The following is a 16,392-nucleotide window of genomic DNA, read 5'->3' as shown; positions in this document are numbered from 1 at the left end:
ACTACCCACCTGGCAGGACCTTATTTTGGCCCTGATAAATTTCTCTGGATGTAAATTTAGACAAGGGTTCCCGCAGGCCAAACATACATTCTTTTGCCAAAAGTTCCTTGCTCTTGGGTCATGTTCCTATGGAGGAAATGTGCTTAGCCTAAATGGAACTACACTAAGTCCAGACTAATTTACTGTTCATTAAAGATAATGACGGTAATCTAAATGAAGGGGGGGAAAAAAACATTAAATCCGAGATAAATACCTTGGCACCCACCGGGTTAATTAGCCTGGAAAGTTGGCCCACTTCTATGCTCACTTTTGTTGAACGAAGTCATGAACACGCACCCCTGGATGTTTTTTTCATTAACCCGACACACTGACACATTTCCACCATTTAATTTTCTTCCCCTTTAAACAGAAGTGGTGACCGTTTCATTGAGGAGAAGACTCTGCTGTTGGCCGTGCGCTCCTACGTGTTCTTCTCGCAGCTCAGCGCCTGGCTCAGTGCCTCCCATGGCATCGTCCCCAGAAACATCCTGTACAGGTTGGTTTCCACACTTGCCTTAAGATCGTGACACTGGTGGGCATGAAACACGTTGACGTGAGTGTTTGTTATAAATTAAGATCAAGACTCATGTAAACAGTAGTGTCGATGCTTTTTTAACAGAATCAGTGCTGCCAATGAGGACTTGGTGTGGCAGTTTTCACAGGCGCCATCCGAACACATTTTCCCCATCCCCAACGTCTCCCAGAGTGTTGCGCTGCAAGTCCGCGTCCAGTCGCTGCCCCGTCAGCCCACCTATCCCACCTTGGCGTGCAGCATCCACACCGGCCTGCCCCCGCTCTACGACAAGACTCCCAGCCTCAACCCGAACCTCAACAGCCATGGTGGTCTGCCCACCTTCCGAAAAAGCCAGGAGCCCAGCAAAGAGAACCTCCACCACAACTCCAACATATACAACAAGAGCTCCAGCTCCATGACGGGCCTCCCCATCCCCAATCTTCCCATTAACAATATTCCCATAAACAGCCTTCCGCACACAGCCACGGCGCCCCCCTACAGCAAAAAGACACAGGAGCCGAGTGAAAACCACACGTATCAGAATGGAGAGCTTCCGCAGGTCAACATCCCCCAAAGTCAGGACTCCCCACTGTTCCGCCGATCCTCTCGCTCGCCCACACCCTCACGCTCCCATTCTCCCTCTGGGCTCTCGGGAAAGTGGCTTTACCCGCCCCTCAACGGTTCATCGAACCCACCGCTGTTGGAAGATTATGGATGCAGCACCAACATCAGCGACAGGTCAAAAGCGCCCCTGCCCGAGCCGCTCCGAGCCTTGAAGAGTTTCTCATTGGCTGAGCCTGCCCGCTGCCCCTCGCCGCGGCCCGCGGCGAATGAAACCAATCCCCTCATCGGCTCACTGTTACAGGAGAGACAGGAAGTTATAGCCCGCATCGCACAGAGGCTCAACTTCTGCGACCCCACAGCGCCACCGCTTCCCCCAGCCCTTTTTGCCATGGACAACCCTCCCAAAGCCACGTGGGGCAGTAGCCATGACGACATAGCCGCCAGTAAGACCAAAGAGCCAGAGGTACCGCCCTATGAGTGTGTAGGACATGCTTGGCCAAACCCCTTCCACACACCATCCACCAGCACATCTTTCCACAAGCGGGAGACCTCCTCCCCGAAACCAGCTGCCTGCAGGAAGCTGAGGCTGACTGAGATGAGCGATGAGACTACAGAGAGGGAGCAAGAGAGGGAGAGAGAGAAAAGCGTCGAGAAGGAGCGAGAGGGCTCACTCATCGCTCAGGCAGTGCACGACATTACTCGACTCATCCAGGAAAGACTCTCCGTCCCCTCGCTGTCCCCCACCCACAGCAGGTGTGGCAGCCCTTTGCACCAAACACACACAACAATGGTCACGCACACGATACGCACGTACTCGCACCACCCTGCACATGTCCCACACACCTCGCATGATGGCTACACGAATGGCCACAACCACGAACCTAACAGGGGCCCACACGCCGCTGCCCCACATATGCCTCTTTGCACAAACAAACCCTGGCTCAACCCAGGGACCGATTGCCATTCTCCTCGGGCCCAAAATGGCGCCCACTTTACACTTGAAGAACCTTCACTCAGAGGCCAGCTGCAAGCTAGTCCACGTTTACAAACTCCCAGACAAGAAAAGCTCACAGTCCATACAACCAGCAGTCATATTTTCCCTCCATCCCTCGAGAACGGGCCTAGAATTGTCCTGTCCTCCAACCAATCTTGCAAAGAATCCACATTCAGCTGTAATGCAGTCCAAAACAAGCCTCGGTCACCCACACGGGCTGATGCTTCAACCCAAGATGAGAACCAAAAACGTAGACAGTCTCCAGACCTGACCCCCCGTACCACTGTCCTGGTAAGAGACCTTTGAATTGAGCTTTTGACCAACTCTGTCATCATGAAAATTCATTTGCAGGCTGTCAAGCCCAATCTTACACTACGGGTGGCGCGAGAACCACTGGTGGAGGTCATTCTACCTAATCAAAGGCCATAAAAAAGGCACTCCCAAAAGAGGCACAATGGTGAATTGAGGAAAATTTGATCATACTTGCGGGTCATGCCCCGTTCGATTGATGTTTTTATCACTAGCACAAAGAAGCACTGTTTCTCATACTCTTTGGTCTCAAGTGTGTCACGCTGATACCATATGGGCGATCGCCTTGTCATTAAAACGTTTCAGTATCAAGTGAACCCGACTATTTGTAGACGCATGGGACTTAGCCCTGCTGAGAGAAGCGGGTATGCAAGTTATTGATGCCATCCCCCAAAAATTGTTCATCATTGCCTACAGATGCCAATCTGGTTTCAAAGCAATGCTGTTATTGTTTATGTGCATCAGCACAAAAACAGCAAATAGTTTTTAAGCAAATAACGGAAGCAAATTTCTGAATGCCCACAAAAATGCAGAGAGTCACTTTACAGAGTGAGAAATAATTCAAAATAAACTTTGAAACTGTTAGCTGATCCTGTCGCTATCCCACAGTCTCTACTTTGACACAGCTGTTCATTTTCTTGCTGCGTTCTCAGTTAAAATATGTCTTCTTACTGACAGTTAAATACAGGGCAACCTTGTTCTCATTCTGTTTCGCGGTTTCCAGCCATACGATTTGGAAGTATAAAAAAAAACATTAAAAAAACACAACCGTATTGTACATCCGAGCCAAGCTGGAAATGTGCAGTGGAAAAACGAGAACAGTTCATTGGCGTCACTCATGAATATCACACTGAATTTGAAGCAAAACAAAAATTCATCTTGTGTGTCTGCATACTTTGATGGCATACTAAAGTGTAAACAACAACAAAGCAACAACTCCAGTTCCAGGATATGTAAAACTGTGACTTCAAACACAGTTTGCATGTGGGGAAAAAGGTGGAGGAAAAGCTTGAAATGTGGTTTTAAGAATAACTCTATTTGTGTTTATAGCTTTGACCAGGCAGGTAAAAAGTGGTAGTAAAAAATGATGCACGGTGCTTGAGAAAATGCTTTCAAAGATGATGCGGGTTTACTGCCAGATGCTTTAACCTCTGCTTCCTTCACTCTGTAGCAAACCCACGGACCCTCTCCCCTGGGGCCCTGCAATGGCTGGAGGAAGCAGAATCGCCACTCGTTAGATGCCACGGCGACCAAGGCCTTCCACCCCTGCACGGGTCTGCCCCTGCTCTCCAGCCCTGTACGACATCACACCCATACTCGCACCCTTTTGACTAATGTCTTAATGACTCAACTCAGAGAGACTTTTTAACCATGATGAAGCCTCAGTAGTTCCAGTGTGTGTGCGCATGTGTCATAACACCGCTCTCAGCAGCCATCTGTGACGTTACTCACAATGCAGTCATCACAAAGGAGACTTTAAAATATCTGGCAGGACTGCCGAGTAGTTCGAGGATGATCACGCACATGCAAATGCACATGCACATGCACACTCACCCTCTGGCGGCATGATTCACTCATACCTCTCAAAGTGAGGTAGCCGTGAGTCATATGACACTCCCATCTCGCTTACATCTGATTTCTAAAATGCACACCCGTACATGGAACCAAGCTATCTTTTATTCAATCGCACTTAAAGCAACGATACCTATGTATCATGTCCTTTGTGTCTCTGGCAGGTTCCCCAAAGGAAAAACCAATCTGGCTACTTTGACCTGGACACTTCTCTGGTTGGCTGTAAGGGTTTGCCTTGGGCCTCTGGAAAAAGGTACCCCTTGGATCTTTACTGTTAAATCTGCTTGACTTGTGTGCAGATTTGCTGCTTCTACACAGCAACTCAATGTATTAGGCATGTAGACACGGTATAAAGACTTATCTCGACTGGCGTCTTGGATGTCACGATGGAACAAAATGTGTTGGTCCTTGTTTCTTCTAGTCCTCCACCAGTTCTAAACCTGTGCTGAACATCTAAGCTGTGGCATGTTCCGCTCAAAATGTTGAGCCAGAACAGAACTCTGCGAGCTCAGCAGCAACTGCCTACTCAGTGCACGTGTGGGCAGTGTGTGCTTCTCTGCCGCTTTCTATGCAGCAGCTACTTGCAAAGTTTAATCTTTGATTTTGAAATCAGTCATCATTGCATTATTCTTTTCATAAAGGCACATCTGTGTCGCTTTCTTCATTTTTTTTCCATCATCTGGATAACCTATCTGGAAACTGCTGTGTACATCAATGTATGAGGTTCTTTTATCTCAGCGGTTTTGGCTCAGAGAGTGTGTTACCTCATCACCATAAAATTCCATGACCTAGTGAACAGGTCAATCAAGTGTATGTGCGTGTGTTTTAAACCCTCAGGGTGTGCCCTAAGGGTGACGAGTACACAGATGACGCTCAGCAGCTGTTCAGTGCAAGTGCTCCGTCTGCAAGTCTCAGTCTACTTGGCAACTTTGAGGTACAGCACCAACAACATTCACTGTATGCTATTGCTATAACTCATCTAATTCATTCATGCAGTTTTATTCAATTAAAAACAGTTTCCCTGCGTCTTAATGAAAGGTCTCTGACATTTTCTGTCGAAATGCACAAAAGATAAAGAATTACATAGCACGCTCTACATCCACTTGTCACACACGTACGGTTTCCTTTTGTTTTGAGTCAATAAGGTGCACACAGCCTTTACTGACATTGAACGTTAAGTGGTCTATGCACCACCTCTGGAGGCTCAACGATAGTCTTACTTTAACCTGTGCAGCATTTTGTCAACTTTTCTGGTCCTTTTGATCGAGAGTGTATGCACACATGAAATACAAAGCCCAATTGTGTGCACTCTGATTCCTCCCCTGTAACACACCTTACAGTTTATTCACAGCAGCTTTGCAAATCAAGCAAGTGGGTTTATGTGAGGCAGGCAAGTGGTAAGGTTATGAACACGATAGTTGGGCATTGAAATCCATAGTGCACATGCAGCCATTTTGTACTTTGAGTGTAGGTAAATGGTGTGTTTAATGTGACAATTAATGGTCTTTTCAAAATGGACACTTGTCAGGAGTGTGTGTTAAACTACCGCCTGGAGCCTTTAGGATCAGTGGATGGCTTTATGGCCGAAGTAGGTGCTAGCGGGTCCTTCTGCCCCAGTCACCTGACCTTACCCGTGGACGTGTCATTCTACAGCGTCTCCGATGACAACGCCCCCTCACCTTATATGGTAAACATCTGTAAATAGGGGTGTTCACACGGCACACATTTGCTCCGGCGCTGCACCGATGTATTTTGTTGCGATATATTTTGCACCGCAGCAAATTGTGTGGAGCGTTCACACGTACAAAGCCGCTGAGCGTGTCTGCACCGGCACAGCTTCGGTGCAGCCCCACTTGCGTTCACACAGCAGTTTCTGCAGCGGGGCAAAACGACAGAAAACAAATGAGCTGTCGTGTTGGTTCTTTTTAAAACGTATACACAACTCAAGCGACTACTGGACAGGCACGTCCTTCTCCTTCTCGGTCTCCGTGCCTTCTGCTCGAGAGTGACCGCCCCCGAAAACGTAAATCAACGATGACTTCAATGACACTCAGAAAAGCAAACACGTAATGCGCCAAACAGAAAATCAAGAGAGGAAATCACAAAATAAATTATATGGGGAGCGGGGGGTTGTGAACACACAACAAATGAACAAACAACTCCAAGACAGTCCAGTCTTCTACAAAAGGAAAGATGTTACCAGCCAAGTCTTGTGTCGTTATTAAACAAACACATGGCGGAAGTCCGACAGAGCGCGAAAGCAACGCATTCTCGCCGTACGTAAACTCTTCACAAGCATTTGCTCTGGAGCAAATTTAACTCAGTTGCGTTCACATGTGCAAATTTACACCGGTGCTGCTTCGCTAACGAGCATTTGCTCTGGAGCAAATTTTTAAACCACCTCCCTGAGGTGGATCAAATTTGGTCCGGTGTAAGCTGTTTTCCGGGGCTACGCCGGAGCTAATTTGCACGTGTGAACGCTCTACTGGGGCAGCCCCGGCGTAGCACCGGACCAAATCTTGCCGTGTGAACACCCCTAATGATTTGTCTGTAGAATACACTGTCACAATTTGTTTTATATTCATGATTTGTTTGTTAAAGGATTTTTTGCTATATATACTGTATGATACCGTGACAATAAAAGTATTTCCTTAGGAAGTCATAAAATATCAACTCTATGCCCCCCTAAAGAAATCTGTTTTGTTCGCAGGGTGTGATCAACCTGGAGTCGCTGGGGAAAAGGGGCTATCGAGTACCTCCATCAGGAACCATTCAAGTGGTAATGGCACTGTTCAAATACTTGGGGCTGGGGGTCTACTTTAATATTACATCAGCATAATTTTTCCAACTGAGTCCAGTGTCCAGAGCAAGCTGTACTATGGAAGCGTATTACTGCCACAGCGGGAAAAACAAATGTTAAAGTGATCATGTTAAAATGTGAAACTTGTGAAGTTAAAATGTGAAAATTGTATCACGTTATTGCGTAAAACTTATGTTAAAACGTTTTAAGTTTTGCTTCTGCATTGGCAGAGTCATTTTTGTGTCTTAGAGCTACTTAATTATTGATAATGTGCAAAAAATAAATAATAATAATAAGGCTAAATGTTTAAAAGGATTAAATATTTAAACTGAAAACTCATATCTATGGAGGGCTATCTAAAAAGGGCTCCACCAGGGATTTGAGCCGGAAGTAATTGTTTCGTTTTGTTAGGCTGAATATGGAAGCGAAACTTACCACAAAATAACATAGCTTATTACGTGAAACCTGTCACATTAGTACATGAAACATTTTTTCGAGCATTGCAGCAATACACTTTTGTAAATTTACATCTGATGGAACTTATGAGTTAGGAAAGATTTAGATCCCCTTTTGCTCCCCGGACTCTTAACTGTACATCCCACCAAGACCTTTGGACAATTGTGTGCTTTACAGCTTTGCGGGAACATTGTGTAGAAGTCCATTGTGTGCTCCCAGTGCACATAGCAAGTTCGAAAAAGGCATACTTGGATGAATTTGGTGTAGAAGAAGCCTATCAAACACCTATGGGATGAACTAGAACAGAGATTGTGGGCCAACAGCCCCTCACTGGTCCAAAAATCCCCACAGACACACTTCAACATTTGAAAGTCTTCCCAGACGAGTTGGGACTGTTATAACTTCAAAAGGCAGAGAACCAACCTAATTTTTCTTCTATATTCACTTCGTGCCAGTGCAGTGACTAGGCTTCCTGATTCTTTTGTCCAAAAACTGTAAATGTTTTGTTCTGCAATAATATTTCAGCACACAGTGAGATGCCGTGTGATATATCTCACACAATGTTCTCTGCCCACCGCAGACCTTATTCAACCCGAACAAGACGGTGGTAAAGATGTTTGTGGTGATGTACGACCTACGAACCATGCCAGCAGGACACCAGACCTTCCTGCGCCAGAGGACGTTCTCTGTCCCCGTCAGGCGGGACTCGAACTATCAGATCAACAGGAAGCCTCTCACTTTGGGCCAGGCACGCACTCTGCGCTACCTTGTTCATCTAAGGTGAGAATGCCTTTTCTAGATAAGCTCTCAAAGTGTCTGGTGCCTGACGAATCACTCATTAAACACCGCCCACATTATAAAGGAGACAATATGCATTGTTTGCACAATGTAAAGCATTTCCTTTGTGTCTTAATAAAATATAAAAGTTACTTGTACAAAGGATAAAGAATGACAGGATAATTAATATCCACTTGTCATATTCTGGTTCAAAATAACTCCGCTTTAACGTGGTTCCATCTCTTGCAAATGGCGAGTACAGCTTTTGTTACCGTGACAACTGGATTGGTGCTTGGGCACGACAAAAAAGGGAGCTGCTATTCGATGTTGCAACTTGGTAACTTTTGCACTATTCAGTATGTAGCGACTTGACAAATCTCTCAAATCTTTCAAAATGGCGAGTTACAACAAATTTCGACACTATTTCAAGTGCCATCAACATAGCACCAGTATTGCTCCCGAGTCATAGATTTTCTTTGACCTAACCACAAAAACACTGAGGACCTGTTAGACTCAATAATTATACATATTCTCTGCATAATTAATCCAAACAAAGATTGTTGATTTGGACCTCATTGTGACATAACAAATACATGTTAAATCTCAGTTAATTGACAAAAAGCGAATTTCCAAAATTCTCACTGTGAATATGCGGGAGTCCACTGTGTAACCATAGCCCTCTATACTGAGCACCAAGTCACAGAATTACACTTGTCAACTTGTGTAGCAATGTGGCGCATGACATCACCAGACAGAAAATATACCTTGCTGAACATTCGAGTGGGTGCTGCTTATCGGAGGCTACTGCTGATAACACTGATGGCTAACTACCCGTCTTTTAGCGTTGACATCGCTTGGCAATGGCAGATCTTGGGAGGAGTTTGGTTTCTTTTACCGACGTGTGGTTATTGTGAAAAATGTCATCTTTGCTTTCTTGCCACTAGGTTCCAGAGCTCAAAGTCTGGGAAGATCTACCTCCACAGGGACATCCGTCTGCTGTTTTCTAGGAAATCCATGGAGGTGGACAGCGGCGCTGCCTACGAACTACAGTCATTTACTGAATCCCCCATCGACCCACCGTTCTCGCCTCGCTGCTGACGCTGGACTTACTCCCTCATACCCCCCTCCTCCCCCCTTTCTCCACCTGGCAGGCCATAGCCGCACCTCCATGCCAGCCATGAGTCATTGTATCAGCCTGTGATTTGTATTGGATGAGAGATTGAAGGACAGCAGATGATGGAGTGTACCCCAATCTGGGACGCTTGTTAAAAGGAAATTCTCTGTTGACGTGCATGAACTTTGTTGTGACTGACAGCTGGAGTGTGCAGGGTTTTGAGGTCCTGCTAGAAAATGCCTTAAAATATTTAAAAGGTAATCCTTGATGTTTGTGTATCCCCCCCCCCCCCCCCCCCCGCCTCCTGCGTCTGGCAGGAGAGTCGAGACCAATGATTGTCCACAGGACCAGTTGGACTCAATAATTCTGCACAGTCTGTGCAACAGTCCCTAAACAAGATTGTTGATTTGGACCTCATTGTGACATAACGAATTCATGTTGAATCTCAGTTACTTGACAAATGCAATACATGGCCTTTTGAATGAGGGGGGTGTGGGGGGGGGGGCGTAGCTTGTTGACTTGCAGGCAAAAAAGACTAATTTGGACTCAATAGCCCCTTTTACACTGTCTGGTTCCAACGGCATTTTGCTGCCTTTTATCTAATATTCCACTTAATTGGATTTTGTGTAAAAAAAATAAGACGTTAGATGCGGAAATTTTGCTGGATCTCTGTGTAAAAAAGGCTAATGATTCCCGAAGTTGGAGCAGCACCAGTGCCGCCGAATGAGAAGAAATGGGCTGCAGTGGACCACCTTACTGTCATCCACCCCACCCCCTCAACAAACAAAAGGACCACCGAAGACGTCAACCATGCAATCACACCGAGTTAAAGTGAACCGATCGCGACAGAAATCATCAAGAAATGCACTGTGGATTCACCCCCCCCCCCTGTCCAAACTGGAAAAGAAAGCGTAAAATTATAGTCAGATTCCTTTTTGTACTGTTACAAAAAACCACTTTGTTGGAAGTGTTGCAATAGAGAAAGAATAACCTTACTTTTAAGTGTTTACTTTCAGTTTACCTAACCATCCTGTTTATTTAATATTTAAATTAATATTTCAGTTTCTATTTGTGATGTCTGTCATGCCAAGATGACTTAGTGTAAACTGTATATCATAGTATTTTTGACATTAATATTCAAATCTGAAAAAATATATCTACTAAAGCCATCTTTAAATCTGCTCTTGTCTCTGTCATTTTTTCCCCTACAGGATTTATAAATCAGTTAGCAGTAATTATAATTTCCTATTTTCTGCATTTTTAAACTAGTTCACTAAATAATTTCACACATGCTTTAGCTATTAGGCTAATATTTTTTTTACAACTAGAGGGTTTCTTTACTGTGTGATAAAAAAAAAATTCGATTTCAAAGAAAAATGTCTTGACAGACAGGTTCTAAACAATGACATTATTATCAAGCAATAAAAAAATCTGTCACGGTGGACTTTCAATTTTAGAGTCCTCCATTGGCCTGCCATATATGTTTTTGCAATATGGGAGGAAACCGGAGTACCCGGAGAAAAGCCATGCATGCACGGGGAGAACATGTGAACTCCACACAGGAAGGCCAGAGCCGGCATTGAACCCCGCGCCTCTGCAGTGTGAGGCGGTCGTGCTAACCAAATCTCACTGTTGCCCACTTCTCGGATATGACAACGGCAAAACAAACGTTTGCCAAGATGGATTCACGTGTCCCACAAGCTTTTGGATGCTGGTTAGTTGCTTGAAAAACTGAAATGTATTCGTGTCTGTTTCATACAAATATAAGTTTATCAATAAAATGTAGTATAAATACAAATGATTTTATCGTGATTCTTGGTCACAAGCAGCACATACGCCAAACAGCTAATCAGCAGTTACGCAACTTTCTAAAATTTTTAAATCCCTTCCAACGCGACAAAGATGTGAGCGCGCACGGTGTCTCCGTCAGTGACGTTGCACGAGTTGCGGCCGCGCGCGGCTTCCTCCTGGGAGTCAGGCAGTGCCAGAGAACACCGGCGGTCGCTCACACACTCTCACGCTCAGGAGGTCCACTTGGCAACACTTGAGCGGCCTCTTTCCTGTAGGCAACGGGGACACTGATCAATGTCGGACGGCAACGAAGACGTCCCGGCGTCCGAGGAGACGCTGGTGGAAGAGCAGGTACGTACAGTGGCCGTTTATGACGACCCGCTAATGTAGGGGTAAATAGGCGGGAGCGTGGTTGACTTTGTTACGAGTGCTAGCGTTCACGCTAAGGGTAGCCCGTTCCCCCTCGTTTATTATTAACATAGTTCATTTCAGGATTAATTTATTACACTATATATGTATTGATATCTACTGACTTGTTGCTCTCGTGAGATGAATACATGTCCGATGGGGTTTGTGGAGGACTAACGGGCGCTAATGTTAGCAAGCTAACCAGCTGTCATGACATTCTGGGGGAAAAAGGTTAGCTTCAGAGCTAACACGATCCCCGCCCGTGCAGACAGCCTTGGCCCATAATAATATATTTACGTTCACCCAAAACACTCTTAGCTTGAATACGCGTTTGACGTTTTTCAAACCAACCGGCCCTCGCACTTTTAATCCACACCAGAGCGGCTTTTGACAGCACGTTTAGCAGTCTGACCCGACGTTTGGTAGCCTCCCTCAAGCTAGTTCTACTGATTTTGACGAGTATTAAGGCATTGTCGAGCATACGTCTCTCACGCTCATGTTGATCTTTTGCTATCACCTGATGAAATGTGATACATTCAGCCCCAATTATCCGTGGACCAAGGCCGCCGTTAATTGCAAAAAAAAAAAAAAAATCGCGAATAGTGGATTCTCCCTACCGTAAAAACATTTGTACGTGCCAATAGTATTTCAAATCTCGAATGAAAGCCAAACGTTGCATTATGTGGGAAATAGGCGAGTTTCTCAAATTCCAAAAGAAAATGGTTCCATTGCAGAGGGCTCGGAAAACAAAATTATTGTTATGTTGAGAGGTAAGAAAATGCTGTATTTTGGGGGGGGGGGGGGGGTTGACACCTTAAAAAGGCTAGTTATGGAGCCGTTTGTGACATTCCCCATCTTAGTTAACATTAAGTTTGAACAATGAATCAAATTCAAATAATATCGCTCTGTAGTAGAATTAGGAATGTGTCGATCGATCGGTGGCTGATAATTATCTATTATATTCATGGAAAAGTGGGGGAGCAGTGAATCAGATCAAAGTCTCTCAAGGCCAACGGATCACCCTATGCATGTAATTGTTCTCGTCAGGGAATTACATATTTACATAATCTCTATGATAAAAAATACTCTTGTCTCTCCTGCGAAGTACAGGAAAGTTTTAGTAAATGAGTTCACCACGTTTGAGTCTACAGTGTTACCCTGACGGGCAAGTTGAGGGTTTTCTTTTTTTATTTTTTATTTTTTTAAGTTATAATCCTTTGCTTCGTCGATTTATATTTTATGTGTTGTATTTCAGGAGGTTCAGGACAAAATGATCAATCCAGAGAAAGCAGAGGAGGCGAAACTGAAGGCCAGATACCCAAACTTGGGGAATAAACCTGGTGGCTCAGATCTACTTCGTAAACGCCTACAGAAGGGGGTAAACATTTTTTGATGATATTGTAACCTTTCAAAATAGTTATTTCACCTTTAAATCCATCTGTAGTGTTTCATATTATTTATGGGTGGATCTTTCAAATGTTTTATTGTTCCACATGCAAGTATTTGGTTTTGGCTTGGCTGAAGACTGATGCCGTATTTCATATGCTCCAGAATAAAAAAATATTTTTTTAAAAATCTGCCAATTAAGACATGTTACTTTATCCTCATGATGACTTTAGTCTTGAAGATTAGTTTTTTTTCTCCTTAAATTTACGACTCCCCAAATATACAATTTATTATCAGAAAAAAATAATCTCTATCATCCATCCATCCAGCCAGCCTTTATTTGTTTAAATATCCCATTGAGATTCAAGATGTCATCTTCATTGAGACCTGGCCAAGATTACACACACTTTATTCTCATATTGACTTTGATTTTGAAAAAATCTTTTTTTCAACAAAAGGGTAAGATTTAAGACTCGGTTTATTATGGCTCCCTACGCCAATATACCTGATTCAAAGGATCATCTTATCAGCAAGCTCTGAATAAGCCTCATAACGATGGTGATCCTTTGAATCAGTTGTGTTGGAGGAGGAGACACACGAAAACAGGTCGGACAGCAGCCCTCGAGGACTGGAGATGGAAAAGCCTTCTTAAAACAAATATATGACTCCCTTAACTCATTCACTCCCAAAGACGTTTTTAAACGTCTTTTCAGATTTGGTCTAGAATTGGCCAGTACTGAATGAGTTAATATGTACAGCTTTTTTTCACAAAGATATACAGCTTTTTATCCAAAAACTGACTTGTCTCATAAGATTATAACATCTATCTGTTTTTGTTCCAATGTGGCTTGAGTGCTTAGACGTACGGTGGAAAAGTCTTAATGGGGAAAGTCAAGTGAAAAATATTCTTCACAATATGTTCTTTGCGCCCACACGAGTCTCGGCATGGCATTCAGATTAATATTGCATTTGTGGAATATGAATCAAGAAGCAAAATCCACCCGTTTTTATCAGTCTGTTTTCTGGGTATGGGAATGTGAATTTTGCAAGTGGGGCCGTGATTGGTCGTTAGTCGAGCCCTGAGCAACTATGATGTCATTTCATATTCCACAAATGTAATATTAATCAGAATGCTCTGTTTCAAATAGTGGGGGCACATAGAATATAGAACAGTTTTGCTTTGACTTTCCCTTTCAAGTTTCAATTGCCGCTTTCACTGATTGTTGTGTCCCTCCTGTTTTCCAGCAAAAGTACTTTGATTCAGGCGACTACAACATGGCCAAAGCCAAGATTAAGAACAAGCAGCTGCCGACAGCGGCGGCAACCGAGAAGACAGAGATTACGGGGGACCACATCCCCACCCCCCAGGACCTGCCCCAGAGGAAACCCTCCCTGGTGGCCAGTAAACTGGCAGGCTGATGGCGCCCTGCTTGCACCCCCATCTACTCAAGAGCTTGTAAAATTATTTCTCCCTTCCCCTCACAGGACCACCCGTTTAGCCACTCAGCAAGAATGCCTTGCTACCTTTCAAGTTCTCTTTACCCTTCCCAGACGCCAGCGGCTGCTTTCCTGCTCTTGTCTCCCACCCTCATTGCCCCCTCTCTTCCTTGCCATGTATATTTCCATTTGTCTCTTATTCTTCTCATGTAAGATACACTGAAAGACAGTACGTCAATGAGAGCTAAATGCCCCAAGGCGTTGAAGTGTGCGTTTGTGTATATAGTCTATTTCATTTTGTTAGGCAGGAGGGCAGACATCAGCTTTGTAGTATTTTGCGTCCCACTTGTATTGTATTTTTGCCTCAATCCAGTGATTTCCTCCCAATTTAGAAATCTAGTTCTTCTCTAGATTCCGAACTTTCCGAAACACAATGAAACCTCAGTTCACAAGTAAGTCCGTCCGCAAAATGTTTGAAGAAATATTACCTAGGTTTTACCCACTGTGTGTTTGGTTGATTAACATACATGGCATCAATGCGAAACGCTCAGTTGTGCTTTCTTGCACACATCGTGAATGTCGGCTGCTTGATGAAGCCACCAAAACTGCCTTTGGCACAGGCGCCCAACAAAAAAGTCGTTTTTGAAAGAAAAGGTCATCCCAAAATGGAACATTGCTTGTTGAAGAGTAGCGAGGGCAAGGCTCTCATGAATCACAACAAATAGATTCAGCATAATCGTGAGGTGAATATTTAATCACTCATTTTTACTTGTTTCAATTCTGGGCTGTCAAATTATGACAGTGTGAAACCGGTCCTTGGTACAAATAAAATTTGGGGACTGCAAATGCTGGGCCCCAGATTAAAAAAAAATCAGTAGGGTACACACATGTGCAGAAATTACGGCATTTTCAGAATTCCTGAGACACCCTCAAAAATTCCTGGAAAGAAAGTAATTGCAAAAAGGCCTCACATGCCAGGGGCTAAGCTCATGGCAAAGGATGCAAAATATACGATTCAAAGTGGGAGCAGGAATGTTGCCTTCAGCGTCATGATTAAGAGGTCCCTTTTAGCTCAAGAGATTCTCCTTTCCCATGGGCCAGAATGTAGGACGTAGCTTTGCGCTAATGACACACTCTCCCATGCTGTGATCACTTCACCAGGGTCCACATCAATGAAGTTTACCCTCAGAGTGAGCTAAATCCCAGCTAGCATCTGATCTGTCTGAGCTGTGCATGTATATGGCTGCCCTCCTGTTAATTTGTGCCATTTTGTTATGTAAATAAAATAGTTTTGCACAAAAGTTTAATAGCCACATTGTCTCTACATTTCTGCAGGTGCTCCCCTTCCACTTTCCAAAAACATGTTAGGTTGACTGAAAATTGAATTGTTCAAAGGTGTGAATGTGAATGCGTGCATTCATGTGCCTAGCAACCAATTCAGAGGAAACTCAAATAGACTTAAGATCACCTACAACCCTAATGAGGACACACTTGATTTGTGTAAAATATATTTTGGACATTATTGAGAAATGTCAGTTTTGCATGGAATTGGATAAATGCATGCTGGATCAGAATCAATCCAGTTTCAATCAGATCTGATTGCCCGAACGATAAAATTTAAGCGCCATTGACTTAATCAGAAGGTTGTTGTTTTTTTTGTCAACTATTTCAAATTGTTCCACGATCTCATTAAAGCCACGGGTGAGCTGGAGCCTATCCCAACTGACTTTCAGCAAAAGGTGGCATACATCCTGGACTGGTTGGTTACCAGCCACCCTTGAATGACTCAATTAAAATGTACTGCATATACTGGAAGTCATCAAAAATTACCTAAACATTTCAAACATTCATGATTCACCTACTCGTGGATGTTTCAATATTTTGTTATACTGTATACAGTATATAATTGGGGGGGGGCGGGGAAATGGAGGCAGCTCCCATTTGTCATGTGAAACACTTGGTTTATCAGGTTTTTTATTTAGTACAGTATTTTTTTTAATGCTATGCATTTTTGCGCTATGCAAGAAAATGACTCGGTCTTCAATCGTGGAAGATTGAGCCACTCGTTCTCACATTACATACACATTTTACCATGTGCATGGCAGAATGGTACATCAGTGCGGTATAAAGTGTGCCACTTGATATCCATCCATCTGCTCATCGTCATAAGGGTCGCGGGCGTGGCTATGCCAGCTGTCTTCGAGCAGTAAGCGGGGTCGACACTGACCTGG

At 44.1% G+C, this 16,392-nt stretch overlaps 2 protein-coding genes across 2 annotated transcripts in view; both read left to right on the top strand.

Moving 5' to 3' along the window:
- atosa (atos homolog A) overlaps positions 1 to 10,320 on the top strand; it is a 31,130-nt gene extending 20,810 nt beyond the window's left edge. The window contains exons 4-12 of the mRNA XM_086107348.1: positions 410 to 535; positions 659 to 2,402; positions 3,592 to 3,717; positions 4,157 to 4,245; positions 4,830 to 4,926; positions 5,521 to 5,679; positions 6,703 to 6,771; positions 7,829 to 8,028; positions 8,970 to 10,320. Coding sequence (XP_085963474.1) covers positions 410 to 535; positions 659 to 2,402; positions 3,592 to 3,717; positions 4,157 to 4,245; positions 4,830 to 4,926; positions 5,521 to 5,679; positions 6,703 to 6,771; positions 7,829 to 8,028; positions 8,970 to 9,123 — 2,764 coding nt within the window. The 3' untranslated portion in view covers positions 9,124 to 10,320. The remainder of the gene's footprint in view (positions 1 to 409; positions 536 to 658; positions 2,403 to 3,591; positions 3,718 to 4,156; positions 4,246 to 4,829; positions 4,927 to 5,520; positions 5,680 to 6,702; positions 6,772 to 7,828; positions 8,029 to 8,969) is intronic.
- Positions 10,321 to 11,098: 778 nt separating this feature from the next.
- Positions 11,099 to 15,462, top strand: arpp19a (cAMP-regulated phosphoprotein 19a). Its single transcript, XM_086107349.1, has 3 exons — positions 11,099 to 11,281; positions 12,594 to 12,716; positions 13,970 to 15,462. The coding sequence occupies exons 1-3, from the start codon at positions 11,225 to 11,227 to the stop codon at positions 14,141 to 14,143; spliced, it is 354 nt and encodes a 117-aa protein (XP_085963475.1). The 5' UTR covers positions 11,099 to 11,224; the 3' UTR covers positions 14,144 to 15,462.
- The last annotated feature ends 930 nt before the right edge of the window (positions 15,463 to 16,392 follow it).

The sequence above is a fragment of the Hippocampus guttulatus genome, chromosome 3 (genome assembly GCF_054856545.1).
Source record: "Hippocampus guttulatus isolate MCC_2025c chromosome 3, RoL_Hgut_1.0, whole genome shotgun sequence".
NCBI lineage: Eukaryota > Metazoa > Chordata > Actinopteri > Syngnathiformes > Syngnathidae > Hippocampus > Hippocampus guttulatus.
Note: the sequence above shows the minus strand (reverse complement) of the source record. Positions and strands in the feature narration are given on the sequence as shown.

Excerpts from the sequence above, each read along its gene's own strand:
- arpp19a (XM_086107349.1), top strand. The coding sequence starts at position 11,225 with ATGTCGGACGGCAACGAAGACGTCCCGGCGTCCGAGGAGACGCTGGTG. Across the intron at positions 11,282-12,593 it reads AGACGCTGGTGGAAGAGCAG|GAGGTTCAGGACAAAATGAT; the intron begins GTACGTACAGTG and ends GTTGTATTTCAG. Across the intron at positions 12,717-13,969 it reads GTAAACGCCTACAGAAGGGG|CAAAAGTACTTTGATTCAGG; the intron begins GTAAACATTTTT and ends CCTGTTTTCCAG.